This window comes from Vipera ursinii, assembly GCF_947247035.1.
Source record: "Vipera ursinii genome assembly, chromosome: 11".
In the NCBI taxonomy this organism is placed as follows: domain Eukaryota; kingdom Metazoa; phylum Chordata; class Lepidosauria; order Squamata; family Viperidae; genus Vipera; species Vipera ursinii.
In genome coordinates this window covers 12,397,949-12,413,663 of record NC_139524.1, presented here as the reverse complement: position 1 = coordinate 12,413,663, position 15,715 = coordinate 12,397,949, and the positions used below count along the sequence as shown (strand labels likewise).

The 15,715-nt window shown below is 42.4% G+C and overlaps 1 protein-coding gene across 1 annotated transcript in view; it reads right to left on the bottom strand.

Moving 5' to 3' along the window:
- CEMIP (cell migration inducing hyaluronidase 1) overlaps positions 1 to 15,715 on the bottom strand; it is a 72,681-nt gene that overhangs the window by 34,989 nt on the left and 21,977 nt on the right. Inside the window, exons 6-11 of the mRNA XM_083371190.1 lie at positions 15,402 to 15,581; positions 10,589 to 10,659; positions 8,290 to 8,385; positions 6,900 to 7,018; positions 3,089 to 3,230; positions 1,984 to 2,175 (exon numbers count right to left, since the gene is read on the bottom strand). Of these exons, the coding sequence (XP_083227316.1) occupies positions 1,984 to 2,175; positions 3,089 to 3,230; positions 6,900 to 7,018; positions 8,290 to 8,385; positions 10,589 to 10,659; positions 15,402 to 15,581 (800 nt within the window). The remainder of the gene's footprint in view (positions 1 to 1,983; positions 2,176 to 3,088; positions 3,231 to 6,899; positions 7,019 to 8,289; positions 8,386 to 10,588; positions 10,660 to 15,401; positions 15,582 to 15,715) is intronic.

Sequence of the window (15,715 nt, the reverse complement as noted above, 5' to 3'; positions counted from 1 at the left end):
TGTTCTGTACCAGCCTACTACCGGCCCTGCAGAAAAGGCAGGGACAACCCCTTTACAAAAAGGCAAGAGGCTGGAACTAAGCCTGCCAAATTTATTGACATAAAACAGAGCAAACAGAGCCAAACAAAAACACGAACCATGAAACAGGAGCTATTCAAACGGTTGCCTTCAGCAAACCAGCCCTCCCACGCATTCCCCTTTTATACAGTTCAGGGCGTGGCTTCTCTCTGCCTCTTTCCGAGGTGCCCAATTGCCTTCCTCTGTTTACTCCTGATTGACTGCCTCCTGCGTTGGGCATCCTTGAACAGGGCCAGCTGTGGGTCATCTTCATCCACGCTGTCAGGCTCACACAGCTGGGTCTGTGTAGTGACCAGATGGGAGGGGCCTGGCTGAGGGCTCTGCGAAGCCTCTAGGCTGTTCTCTGCAGGCTCTCCAACACCCCCCTCCTCCTCCTCCTCTGAATCGTCCGACCCAACTGCCGAACCCACAGGCTGACCCTGAATCACAACACTTTCTTCCTTTCTTATCCAATCCAATTTCCTTGCAAAGTCAAAGAGCCATCAACAGTCCCACCCGGCATTAATCCCCTGAGCTGACAGATCACCCAAAGCTCTAGTTGGCTAAAACATGGTTTTGGAATAAGCTACAGTTGTATGGACTCACTTATAGTCAGAAGAAAACACCAGAATTATAGGAACAGAATAACAAAGTTGGGAGGTCTTTTAGTCCAACCACCTACTCAAGCAGCAGACCCTATACAAACCCAGACAAATGATGGTCCGATCTCTTCTTAAAAGCCTCCAGGGATGGAGCACTCACAACTTTTGAAGGCAAGCCAGGATATTGAGCACAAGGGAAGGATCAAACTATAGAGCATTAGTGCTGAAAAGCACCTTACTTAAATTATCTGAGTAACTTTACATCTATTCTGGAAAGTAGAAGGGATTACCTTTTGCAGGTTGTGTGTGTGTTTGTGTGTGGTACGTGTCTCTTCAAATCAGTGTGACTCCTGGCAACAGCCAGGATAAGTCCCTGCAGTTTCTTGGCAAGGTTTCCGTGGTGGGTTGCCACTGACTAGTTGCTAGGACTAAAAGAGAGTGACTGGCCCAAGATCTCCTAGCTGGCATTGTGCCTAAGGCAGAGCTAGAACTCACAATCTCCCAGTTTCTAGCCTGATGCCATAACCACTACACCAAACTGTCTAAGATTACCCAGTAATCATACTACAGTATTTATTGGCACTTGGGTTCTTGTATTCTTCCACAGTCAGTTCTAACTTCTTCTCTGTACTTTTGATCATATCCTTGTCATATCACCTGACTGCCTATGTCCACAACATGCCCCACATATGATCACGAATTCCACGTAGATGAGTTCACAAACATTCACTCCTTCCCTTGCCAGCCAGCCCACTTGCTTTCTGGGCCAGGCATGGAAGAAAGAAAATATCTTCTCTCTACACCCCTCATGATCTGGCAGAGCAGGGATAAATTGCACCCACAACCAATCTGCTTGGTTAGAAAACAGTTATTTTCCAAAATCAACCACAACAACAACCCTCTAGCAGCTTGGGGCAATATGCTGACTCTGTAAACCGCTTAGAGAGGGCTGCAAAGCACTGTGAAGTGGTCTCTAAGTCTAAGTGTTATTGCTACTGCTATTGCAGGCTAATTCTGCCTACTGCCAGGAGTTCGATGCTGACCGGCTCAAGGCTGACTCAGCCTTCCATCCTTCTGAGGTTGGTAAAATGAGGACCCCAGATTGTTGGGGGCAAATAGGCTGACTCTGTAAAGTGCTCAGAGAGGGCTGCAAAGCACTTATGAAGCGGTATATAAGTCTAAGTGCTATTGCTACTGCTATTGTACATCAAGAACAATAGATCAACTATGTAACTTAATATTTAGTAATACTCTCAGCCGCAGAGATACCCACACAAACACAGGACTTTAGCTCTCCTTCAAGGCGTGATCCATTCAGCCCTACCTGCCACTTTGACTTCGTTGGGCTTGCAGGCTCTGCAGGGCAAGAGTTCAAACTCTTCAGCTTGGTACATGGAATAGTCCGTGCTGGCCACCACGATCTTGTCTCCCACCTTCCACGACTGCACATTGTCAGCCAGTCTTAGGATTGTACTGTTCACGTTGGTATCCACCCGCACGGTGAGCTTGGGTCTTGCTGAAAAGCCAACAAGGGAAAGGAAGTGGATGAGGACAGGAAGTGCAGAGAACATCTCACGTTCTTCTTCTCCAATTCCCCACGGCCCAAACATGTTTCTTACTCATGAAGCAAGGATTTTGGAAAGACAAGACAGCTGTTGCTGTCAACCACAGGCTAGTTTTGTGTGTCTTCCTCTTATCCGGGAAGCACAATAAGCAGCTCCTCTGTTGTTGTTATTTAGCCACAATCTACCACGTAGATCTGATGATTATAACCAGGAAGCTGTCATTATTGTTATTTACACACAGAGAGAGTTTGCACATAGCCATTATGGAAAACAGTGTGAGGTTGCCCTATCTTCCCTTCCATTCCCTTGACAAAAGCCTGAGAAAAAAGCAGAAAGGGCCTCTGTGTGGATGGTAGCCTATTGAGTGCCATTCACACCGGACAAAATGCCCCGAAGAAAATATTCCATGCATGTAGAAAACTAGCAGGACAGGGAAAGACTTGAACATAGACTTCACCTGGCTGTACTTGTTTGCCATTTGAAGTTTTCTAAAACAGCAAAAAGAAAACCACCCTAATACACAAATAGTATAGCCCTTTGTGCCATCTCAGGACTCTGTCGTGTTCTATGTCCTTTTAGAGTCAGCCCTTATATCCTTTGTATTTCAGCAGCTGGGAGAGCTGCATGAAGACTAGTAACCTCATACAGAGAATGGAAAGCCAAGTTGGAAATGGAGAGCATTTGCGTGACAGAAGCTACTGCAGAAAACCCAAAGCTTTAGACTCGTGCAAAGACTGCACTTCTGCTTCGATCTCTGAGGTAAAATTTCCTGCTGCCTTCAGAATATATACATCAGTAGAGCAAATTTCAAAACAGTTTCCTCCCAATTATACTGTGCTCAACTTTTGAGAATGAGTCACCTACCAGGTTGGCCACATAAGAAGCGCACTCTGTAGTTATGACAGCCTTTCTCCGTCTGCTCTGGGCCACGGCAAAAAAACCTATAATCATGGCCTTTTTTGTATAGGACCTCAGTTGCCAGTTTCGTTCCCTCAAGTGTGACCGCCTGGGAGGAGAATCAAAATGCAAACACAATAATTGCCAAGTGTATGACCGTCAAGCATAACAGCTCGTAAAACAACAACTGGAACCATAGGCTCAGAAACACTTGTGAGAAGGGGAAAAACAAGTATTTTCTGCCTGGTAACTTCTTATCTAAAGCATTGCAGTGAGTTGAGTGGAAGAGGAATTTACCTCGAAGGCATCATGATAAACACAAATGCATATTTCACACCATCTCTACTGGGTCCCCCCAGGTCTGAGGTCATAATATGAGCCTTACCAAGCAGTTCTTGGCTTTGGACTGTAGTTATGGAAAACCTGTTCTTTTCTTCCTCTTAAGATCGTCATTAGATGCTTTGTGCTCTTGAACATTCCAAGGCAAAAGTCCCTTACACTTAAAATGGATGGGTTTTTTTTTTACTGGTGGCCCTCAAATGCGCTTCGGAATGAGAGATTTTATCCACTTTTTCTTCTTTTCAGCCCAAACCAAAAGGCTTCTAATTGACCCAGGCTCTTCCATTATATTGCAAGATTCCTATTTTAAGTTGATGGGATGCATAGAAATAACCTGTCAGCTGTTAACACTTCCATCTTTTATTTATTGATGGGATTTTCATCCAGCCTTTATCGTTTTTATAAATAATTCAAGGCAGGGAATAAGTTATTTCTTAAGTTTGTACTTGTTCTTGCTTTTGTCAAATTGATTAAACGATCCCATTTTAAGGGACCAGGAAGTGGATCTTCACAATGGTGGTACCTCTCTCTTCAATGATATCCCTCCTGCAGATCTGTAATCCCACGCCTTATTGATTTTTCACATTTTTTTTTGTTCTCCCAGGCTTTGATTTGTGATGTGTTATGGGGCCAGTGTTCTCTTGGTCGTGTTCCCTTTTCTTTGACGTGTTTTTTTTGTTTTTATTCTTTTTGAGTGATTAGCTACGCAGAGTTCCGATGATCAGGTAGCCTCAAAATAGACATATCAAATTCAAATTCTCAAAGATTTTGCCTTGTGAATTTAACAGCCTATGAGTTATCCTGAGACTCATCATCACCATCCACTTAAAACAGAATACGGGACAAAGCAAAATCGAAGTCTGCTTCCATCAAGTGGGTACATGACCAAGCATTTTGACCTGTGCTGGGAATTGTATCAGTATTTTATTTTTTTTAACAAAAATAAATGTTGATTCAAATGTCTTTTGACTCAAATCTCCTGACTGACTCAAATATCTTTTTGTTTCATGCTGCCACTTGTTTAAAAGGCGCACGGGCCTGATGACACCCAGACTGAAAGCCACGTGCTGAAGACAACTCAGCAAGAAGACAGAGAATAACAATTCTGACAGAAGAACGATCGATTCCAGGTTGATCCAGGAGCGAGTCCAACATAACACGCATCAGGTTGCTCTCTATGAAAATAATCCGTGGGTCGCAGGCTCCTTTGATGGCTCGAGGCAAATCTTTTCTTTCAAGTGCTGTCCCTCAGGGGTGTGTTAAAGATTTTGCTTTGCTTTTATTGAGTGGTGCCAAGTTCTTCGCGGAAATCTGTGAAAACTTGGGAGCGTTTTTTTTGGAACAGGGCAGATTACTGACTCATCATTGTTAAACGATGATAAATCATCATGAAATGGTTTGCGATGGGATTACTTGTTAGGATTGGCAGCGTGATGGCTTCTGATCCATCCGTGACAGAAGAATGGAATTTTCTTAATTAGTTGGCATTTCAAAAGAGGGATTATCGGTATCAGACATGGCAGATAGGACCTAAAGAGGGACTGCACCCAACACACATGTTGTACACATGATCCTCTACCTTGTTCCACAAAAAATGTGATATTTAATGCAGATTTCCTTCCCTCCCCTCTCTCAAAATAATAGTTTTTTTGGGGGGGGAAGATGTTCAACTGTTAAAAGTGTTGCTTGAGAAAAGGAAGTATTCACACAATACAAAAAAAAGTTGTTGAGACTTTGGAAAGAGTGCAGACAAGAGCAACAAGAATGGTTAGGGGGTCGGAGGCTAAAACATACGAAGAACGGTTGCAGGAATTGGATATGTCTAGTCTAGTGAAAAGAAGGACTAGGGGAGAAATAATAGCCCTGCTCCAATATTTGAGGGGCTCCTAAAAAGTCGAGGGGGTCAACCTATTTTCCAAAGCACCAAACGGCCAGATAAGAAACCATGGATGGAAACTAACCAAGGAGAAAAGCAACCTAGAACTAAGGAGAAATGTCCAAACAATGAGAGCAATCAACCAATAGAATGGCTCGCCTTCAGAAGTTGTGGATGCTCCATCACTGAAGGTTTTCATAAAGAAACCATTTGTATGGAATGATATAGGGTCTCATGGACTAGAAGATGAGGTCCCTTCCAACTCTATTATTCTATGTTCTATGTTCTGTATATCGGCTGCATTGGCACTTCAGCTGTAGGGTGCAATCTTGTAGCGTGAAATTTGGACAGTCATTTGTCTGAAATGAGATAGGTCTCCTGCTTGAGCTGGGGGTTGGACTAGAAGACCTCCAAGATCCCTTCCAGTTCTGTTATTCTATTTTTCAGAAATGGCAAATTTCATTCATGACCCAAAAAGCTGGGATCCTTGACTCTTAGGTGTTTTCATGCTGGCTGCAGACCATCCATCTCACACCAGCCTGAGCAAAACAATACACTTTGCCAATACTGAGCAGAACCCAATCCATCGAAAAGCCCAAAGGTCTCATAAACTTCAAAAGAAATTATTTCTATTTTCCACTCTATTGCACAATGATTGGAACAGTAGGTCATGCCAACTGGAAAGTACAGATGGATGGCTTTTAATGTCTTCCCATTTTTCATTTTTTCAGATCCAATAGGTTGAAATCTACTTTTTTTTTTTAAAAAAAAAGATCATATACTGTATGTGTTTAGCTGGTCATTTCTCCAGGTTTTTGCTTGAATTTTTTTTCATGCAGAATTTTGCTAACTGTTTCCCCTAACAGTATGCATTTGAGTACCATCTTTTCCTGACAATGTAGATTTTGAATATTAGAGATGTTTCTCTAAGAAGAAAACTGAGACTTGGGTAGAAAAATGGCAAAGTGTGATTTTTCAAATGAGGCTTAAGTTTTGCTTCACATATTTGTTCATGCCTCAGTACATTTGCATTCAAATGCAAACCATACAAATTTCTCTCTCATTCCTATCTGGAGAGAGAACCACCGTCAATAATAATAATAATAATAATAATAATAATAATAATAATAATAATAATAATAACAACAACAACAACAACAACAACAACAACAAACAACAAAAACAAAATAATAACAATAACAATAACAATAAAAAACAAAACATGCTTCAATTGCAAAATACAGTAACATCTGCCCATAGGACCATCCCATTCAAGCATACCCAAAGCAGATAAGACCAAATAAACCCCACTTTTCTCAGATAACTACAAAAAAAAAATCTTCAATCCAAAAAACCCAATAGTACAAAGAGAAGCAAATTATGGGAAACAGGTATAATGATAGAGCAGGGTTCCCAAACTTGGCAACTTTAAGACTGGTGGACTTCAACTTCAATGTGGCTGGCTGGGGAATTCTGGGAGTTGAAGTCCACCAGTCTTAAAGTTGCCAAGTTTGAAGACCCCCCCCTCCCTACGATAGAGGATGATTACTTCGTATGACATACCTGGAGATCGATAGGATGATCACAGATTTCTGGGTGAGCAGCTCTTAAATCTAAGAGTCTCTCTCCATCTTTGGATTTTGATATTTTTGGCTTCTCAAACCACTCAGTCCACTCAACATCTGGGGAAAAAAAGAAACAACTCAAATTAAGGTCATTTTGGACACAACGGGCCTTAACGAATGCTGGAAAAAATGTGCTGCTCCATAAATGTGCCAAAAAATATTAGCAAATCTGTTTAAAAGCTACCCACTCCTGGTGTTTTCTCCAGGTCATCAGATGATGTCCCAAAACACATCAAGCTAGTGATGAACAGAGAAACCAATCTTTCCACAGGACCTATTTGGCCTTTGAAGGACAGGCTGAGAAGAAGAGACATGGCAAAACCAAAATTAATGGGCCCAGGATGGAGCATTTATGGTTTACTGGTTGATTTCAAGGTTTGATATTGCAGAGATTCTAATGACAACATAACCAAATAAAGATTAATCTGAGTGTTCTAGCCCCAGGCTCCTCAACCTTGGCAACTTTAAGACTTCTGGACTTCAACTCCCAGAATAAGCGACATTCTTTTTTCATTTTAATTTATGTTTATTCCAAACGCATGCACAGCTCATAAAATAGGGCTCTCATGAGAAATTGACAAAGGTTAGTATGTCCAAAGTGGACAGTTGATGAGGGATTAGAGCAGCATCTCAAGCTTCTGGAGGACCGCAGAAGACCACCTGGTCATGTGACTTCCAATCTGAGTTTGGATCTCTGAGCATCTCTTCTGAGCAACTGGAGGGAGAAATGAGTTTAAGACTAGGAGAGGGAATTTGTCTTGAGGCCAATTGCTGCTATGCATCTTTAAATTTAGCTCCAGATTTAGTTAATTTCTCTGTGGGGTGCTACAAATGGGTGCTGGAGGGCTGCCTGAGCTGTGGTGTCACAGTGGTTAGCATGCAGTATGGCAGCCTATTGAGCTCACTGCCAACAGTTTGACCCCGACCGGCTCAAGGTTCACTCAGCCTTCCATCGTTCTGAGGTTGGTAAAATGAGGACCCAGATTGTTGGGGGCAAGAGGCTGACTCTGTAGACTTCTTAGAGAGAGCTGTGAAGTGGTATATAAGTCTAAGGGTTATTGCTATTGCTTATAGCCATTGTGTCATCACTGGTCTGGCTGTGGTGAAAAGAAGCTATCAGTTCCTTTGTGCGGCATCAAAACAGCTTGTAAGGCCCCTGTCTACTATGGGACCAAAAGGTGGAAATTCAGTGGTTCTCCCTGTGTTGCTGAGCATCTACGTACATCGGGGCCAATGCTGAGGGATGTTGGGAGTTGTAGTTCAGCCTTAGGTTGATTTTTGCATGTTGGGGTTGAAGAATATTGGTAACTGCATTGCAAAAATCTTACCTTGAACCCACTCACTGGTTGAAGACACATTGAAACGCTCTCCATTATCTGCCTGGAACAATTTGAATACTTTGGCTAGAGCTGAACCTTTGCGTCCTGCAAAAAATCATCATCATCATAATGAGAAAATACCCAAATGGAAAGCAAGAGAAGAACATCTTAGCAATCCTCAAAGCTGCAGTCAGTTATGGAGAAGCTGTCAACAATTCAGTCTTGATGTTTCTTTGCGGGATTTAGAACACACACATGAGGGACCTGCACAATTTTAAATGTAAGCGCTAAATATCAGCATGATTGTTTACATCATCTCTTAAGCAAAGTTAATTGTCAGCCTGAAAGGGAGTGTCTGCAAATTCAGCAGAATGAGGGGTGTGGGGGAGGAAGGAATATGAATTACTTATTCTGGTTGCAGAATAGATACAAAGGGACTTAAAGTGGAAGACTTGAAGAGGTTCCAAACAAATCGGCTGTAGAGTAAAAATATAGGGATAAGAAGGTTATTCGAGTCACTTTTTTAAAATAATTCCACTAGGTTTTTCACTCAGATTTAGCAAGGAACAAGACGTTCCCCTCAAGTAAAGTGAGGAAAGCTACTTTTTCCTAACTTTCAAAATGCAGTTACATTGCAGTTTGGAGACATTTCTAGGAACTAGCAACAATCCATTCCTAATTTCTGGAATTGTTAGAAAAAATTTGTGAGCTTGAAGGGAGCCAGCAGGGAAGAAGAATTTTGCAAAATAACTTGCCTGAATAAATTAAAGTTTAACATGCTGCAAAGTAAATGTTAAAATAAATTCTAAAGTGAGGAGGAGGAGGAGGAGGAGGAGATGCAGCTCTTTTGGCAAAGAAGGAAAATTTGGGGGAAATTTTAAAATGGGGTTTAGACCATAATATGAGAGACACACTATCAAAACATACCATTGGAGCAAAGAATGCTTTAGTCTCCAATCTCCTACTAGAATTGTGACTTTGTAGGAAGCTATCCATGAAATTTACTCTACTCATGGAGGTGAGGTGTGCAAACAAAACAGAAGAGCATAAATTGGCAAGTTTGAAATTTACTACAATAACAAAGTTTCTTTTCCCAAACTCAGCTTCACTCTATGGTTGAGCCCTGGCCTGTCCCCAAAGTGTCACTAATTGCAGAACAATTTGGGGGGAAATTGAAAATGGGGTTTAGACCATAATATGAGAGACACACTATCAAGACATACCATTGGAGCAAAGAATGCTTTAGTCTCCAATCTCCTACTAGAATTGTAACCTTGTAGGAAGCTACCCATGAAATTTGCTCTACTCATGGAGGTGTGGTGTGCAAACAAAACAGAACAGCATAAATTGGCAAGTTTGAAATTTACTGCAATAACAAAGTTTCTTTTCCCAAACTCAGCTACACTCTATGGTTGAGCCCTAGCCTGTCCCCAAAGTGTCACTAATTGCAGACAAATTGGGAGCTCGATGCTAGTTAGTTTAGCATCCAGAGTTTCAGCTGTGATCTGGGGCTAGGTATGAATCATGGATGGTCAGCCAAGCATAGTTAGAACCCTTGCTCTTCCCCAAAAGACTAGGACAGGGGGGAAAGGGGGCAAGAACTTGCTGTGATACTTCAGCAGATAGGATTCAAAATCTTAGAAAGGAATCTAGATTTTGGGTCTGGTACCTCTACAAAGTCAAGAATACGATGACAGTAATCCTTCCAGAATTTGGGTGCAGTGTATGCCTCCCAGCATACACAAAGGACAGCACAGCAGGAGGCTGATGGTGCAGATCAGCAGAGGGGCTGGACAGCTCCGGGCGATAACTGCTCACTCAGGATAAGCCTAATGACTTAAGCTGTTGACAGCCCCAGGCATGGTCAGCCTGGTGGGAAGCCAGGATCTACACCTATTGTTACCTGCACTGGCAGGAAGCCCAGGTTTGAACTGATTGGATGCCATCCACCTGGGCAGGTACAAATAGATGCCAGGCTTCCCTGTTTCCCCAGTTCGTTCTGTTCAGAATAAACTCATCTTTACCCCAGCTCTGTGTCTATCTTTATGTGAAGGACGCGACTTTACATTGGCCACTGCTTAAAATGTGTAGCCTTTCATTCCCAGAAAGTTCAGCCTGAATTTTGAGAACTGAAGCCCATCTGTCTAAAAAAACATCAAGGCTGGAGAAGACCGATGTAGGTTCTCCATTCCAGATAACATAAGCCCTGGCTTCGAATAATACTTGAAGTAGCTCAATACCTTATGCCAAAATGCCACTCAATATAATTTGACTGCCGTTATTCGAATGGCCATATCCTGGTAATTACCTTTATATTCAACATGATCTTCCACAGATGACAAAGGTTTTCCTTTGACTGTAATAAAGCTCCAGGGATGCCTGTGGAATTAAAAACAATGCAGATACTCAATATTACTTTGTAAGAAATGCATGCATCTTTTTCAAAATATGGCTTGTTTTGTTCTCTTTTCACAGCTCCCCAGACAGACTAGACTCTGAGATTTTTTTTTGTAAAGTTCTTGAGTGAAGCTAGACTCCTGGTGCCTGCATCCAGCTGTTTTCTTGGCAGCTGGATGGAAGTGGTTTGCCATTGCCTTCTGTTGCAATGTGTTTTTGACTTCCCAAGTCTTGCTAGCTTCAACCTGGCTGAAATCAATGGTGCCTCTGCACTTATTCACACAGAGACATATTTTCCAAGAACATTTATAAAGCCAGAAAAACCTTTTCTTATCTTAATGAATTTATTTCCTTCAGCTTGCAACAAAGCAAAGAGTTACGACTTCTAAGGATTCCATCATGCAAATGCCTTACACTATAAACCTCATCAGTTTCCAAGTTGACAAAGCTCCAGCTTTGGATGAGAAAGTTCTCATAACTTCTTCAGAGAAATCCCAACAGGGATCAAAACCAGGAGGAAGTAGCTCTGCAGAGATTAGAAGTTCCAAATTCGTAGAAATGCCTTTCAATGAACTGAAAATATCTGGCTTTTAATTCCACTCTCTGGAAGAATCAAGACTAGGCAAAGGATGGAGCAGAATACAAAGAGGGAAATTATGGGAAACTTAGAGACAGATCCATTTTATTGATTAACTGACTAAATATTTCTCTCTGCGTGTTTTAATAAATATGTGTCTGCCTTGAACTCTTGGAACTCTGAAAAGTTAGCAGTGATATTTATAGATCCTTCTAAAATCTTTTTCTTAATATATTATTTTTGCTATTCACTTTTTCAAACCAGACAGTTGCAGAGGTTACTAAGAACATAAGTAGAAGGACACAGATTTGGGGACGGGGGAAAATAACCAGACATAAACAAGAAGAAAATTCTTTGTCCTATCAGAGTTTGCCCTGCTGTTTCAAGCAACAACTTCATAAATTAATGGCATTGGCCACTACCAAATGAGAATGACCTGGTGGGAAATTCAATACAGCCTACAGGATTCTAACTGGGATTCAAAAGTTTAAGAAATCAGAGGAAAAGGAACACATTATTGAGCATAAGGTTTACAGAACTTTCCATCATTGCCCTATTTAAGTTTGCTTCTCTGTGTGGTTAGATGGTGTTAGATGCCATTAGCTGCATTCTTGATTCCAAACTGGCTGTTTATTCATCATCCGTAAAGTAGGTTAGAAGGCCATTTTTGCCCAATGCTGCTTGAAGAAAAAAAAAGGCAACGGTTTTATTGAGAAGGAGATTTGCACATGGAGGTTGCTTGATTTTGAGAGGCAGTTTGGCCTACTCAGTGTACGGAGAAGATGGCTTATTGAATAGAACAACCCAATGTAATGGGGGACATAGCAGGACATCATCCCTGGTCATTTCAACTCTAGTCTTTTAGTCTTAGTCTTAGCCTTATAGTCTCAGTGTCTTAGTATCTTAATGTCTAATTTCTGTTATGCACATTTTCCTGCAGATTTTAAGAAAAATAAACATGTAATCCAGAAGAGATCATGACTCAAAAAGACACATTCAGTGTCCATTCTCATCTGGGACTGACCAAGCAGAATCCATGTGTCAATTCAGTAATATTGCCTGTTGATGCTTCAAACAAGACCTTTCTTCAGGAAGGGTGGATGTAGGAGAAGCAGTGACAGAGCCTGGGATGGAGTCAAAAAAGGAATCAGCCTAGAATCTCTACATAGCCACAAACAGATTTAAGACCAACCTCCTATTGTTATCCCTGATCTTATGCTAAGATAGTGCTAACCATTCGTTGTATAGATTCCCGTGCCTAGGAATGGCTAGTAATAAATCACTTTAATTAGAACATCGTATGTGGCCCTGATCTTTTCCATCTAGCAGTGTTCATGTGAACTGGATGCAGACAGAGGTGACAGTGGCCTAGCCATCAATGTCTGACATAGCAGTCTCACCTCCCTTTATATCTGCAACAGTTTTCACACTCCTTTTTCATGGATAGGACAAGCAAAGTTAGCCAAAAGTTCTTCTATTTATAGTTCCGTTCTATAAGGCCTCCTGATTGCACAATAAAGTCAACCAGCTGATTGAGAAGCCACCCATTGTTACTGTCTGCCTTGGACAGTAAAGACAGAAAATTGTAAAGCAACTGGCAGGCAACAAGTACACAACTGGCTGTTCTCCATTTGGCCAGAGAACTACATGTTACTTTAAAAAAAAAAGAATGACAGAAACTTAAGGGAAAGATTGATGAGGAGAGAAAGTGGGAGAAAGTGCTTAGAATTGTGCAGGGCCCTGGGGAACATTTTGCTAAACCCCCTCCCATTAGAAAAAACACTAATTGAAGCCACCAATGGCAGGAAGAGTTAGCCCACGTTTAAGCTGAGCCGGCAGTCAGCGCGAGAGGACAATGGCAGCATCCCAGCGCTGCAGCAAAGGCTAGAATGGCTTAAAGCAAAAAAATATGTTTGCACTTGACAAATTGGCAGACGGAAGAGAATTTGTCACTCTGCCTGGAATCGCTTGATTTCTTGTCTTCAAGGTACAGATATTGGACAGGATTAAGAATGCCGTTTTCTCCAACGGCAATCATTGTTTTGGTTTCAATCAAAATAGCGAAGGCTGCCCAAGATGAGGGATGTCTAATTAGAACAATTCTGAGCAATAAAATCCCTGGAGGGGGTTGCTTGGAGCTGTTATCCCGAGCAGGAAAAGAGAGAGAGAGAGAGAGAGAGAGAGAGAGAGAGAGAGAGAGAGAGAGAGAGAGAGAGAGAGAGAGAGAGAGAGAGAGAGAGAGAGAGAGGAGAGAGAGAGAGAGAGAGAGAGAGAGAGAGAGGCTGCTGCTTCTGGATAGGATTTGGACGTGCCATGCGGAAAAGGAATTTGGAAAGACTGTGAACTGCGTCCAGATGAGTGGGATGGACAAGTGGGAGAAACTGCAGGTCAGCCTCCTTAGAAGGCTGGGGGAGAGAAGATTAGCTCCCATGCCTCCAAACATCAAACCCAGCCACAAATACTTGACAGAACTAGATCAGCTAAGAATACATTCTAAAAAAACAACAACCCACAAACATTGGAGAGGCAGTGTTGTGTACTGGCTAAAGTAATAGAGCAGGAGGCCCAATTCAAGTCCATCCTTGGCTCACTGGGTGACTTCAGGCCAGTCAGTTGCTCTCATCCAAACGTATTTAACAGGGCGAGGATTTCTTGGGAAACCATGGAAGAGTGGGTGTTGTTTATGCCACCTCCAGAAAAAGCAGGGTATCATAAATACTCCCACAACACTCTCACAACTAGAACTCCAAAACTAAAGTGAGGAACCACAGGCAAAGCAATCGCTTCTGTCGCAATCCTCTCCAGGGTTATTCATAAGTAAGGCAGGCAACCTACTCCCAGGGAGAAAAAAAAATGCTTCCTTAAGATTGCAGCTCTTTCTTTCTTTTTCCTCATAACAAAAAGACCAGTCTGGGAGGTTTAGGGTGGTTGGTTTAATCAAGATTACTCAGCCTTCAGAGTGTAAATTAGTTGATGGGTCAGAATTCCTGCAGTTTGTTTTTGTTTTTTGGGGGGGAGAGGAAGAGTAAAAGAGAGGGAATTGGCTCTTACGGAATCCCACAAGAAATAGCTTCCTATTGACGGAGACCAGGGATCCATCGCTGTCTCAATCAGGAAAAGGCAAACTTCCCGTGGTTAGGAATGTTGAGAACCTACTATAGAATTGAGAACAAACTACACAGCTCTCACCAAATGGTGAACAGGAAACTGTCAGCCTTGTGAGGTGTCCTTCCAGGCAGGAAGCACGCCCAGATGAACCAATTCTACCTTAATGTGAAGTGAGATTAACAGAATCTTGCAAGTCTGAAAATACACACACACACATCGGTCGCTTTTACAGCCCAAGAAACTACGGAGGGTCCTGCAGGCTCTGCTGACTCTTATCTTACTGTCCCCCACCCCGCCCCCATCTCTGAATGTCATTCTTATATATACCATTACAGAAACCAGTGACTCCATTTAAGCTTTAGTAGAAGCGCAAGGCCTTCTTCCTCCAGCAGAACTACCGTATCCTGTTTGGGGCAGTTGGGCAGGTTTCCAAAAGAAACTATGAGATACAACCACTCTGATTTCTGTTTTCACTGGGGTCCCTCTGGAGCCTGAAGACGCTATTATATGCACCAAGAGGATGCTATGTGTTAGCGATTTCCTTTGCAATGTGCGAACTTCCTGTTTCACATCCTTTGAGCTAGAAGAAACTTGCAAACAGTCAGGATTCCTAGAGAGGCCAAGGATACAATCATTGGATGCATTGATGCCCATGGCGGTTATGCTCTCTTATGGAGCCCCACAACTGCTCTACAAGACCTTGGAGGATTTTTAGAGCCTTCTGTGGAAATATCCAGGGGACTGAACATGGGACCTTCTACACACAGGATTTCTGAATAGTCCGATTTGCACTGATTCATTCAATTTTGAAGCATTCCTTCAAAACTGGATTGATTTTGATCCAGCTATGTGGCTGAAGCCATCTCAAGCAGCGTCCTTGGCCTCTGAGTACTCTCAGATGAAAAGGGAGGGGAAAATCACTGTGAGAGATGTTTGTCCTCTTGGGTGGAGGGTGAGGGGAGGAAAGTGGAATTATTTCAGATCCAGGAAAAGCACAATAAGGACTTTGTGTTGTAACCCTGGCAGGACAGGCTCCTACCTAAAGCCAAGGTGGAGGAAATGCTTGCTGCCCAGTTTGGTCATTGCTTTCCTGGCCAAGTCGTCCAAATTCTTGGAGCCTTCATCATTGACCGCAACCGACAAGATCATGCCGTCCTCCACAGCATTCAAATATTGCACAAAGCGGAGGCTTTCGCTTTTGAGTTTGTAGGTGTCAAATCTGAAGAAACACAGACGGGACATGTGAGAAGTAGAAATATCTGCCTTTGCCATGTTAGTTCATGCACAGGCACTCTGGAAGATGCCATCAATGCTGGCTTTCACACTCAAGAGAAGCCAACTCTGCAGGATAGG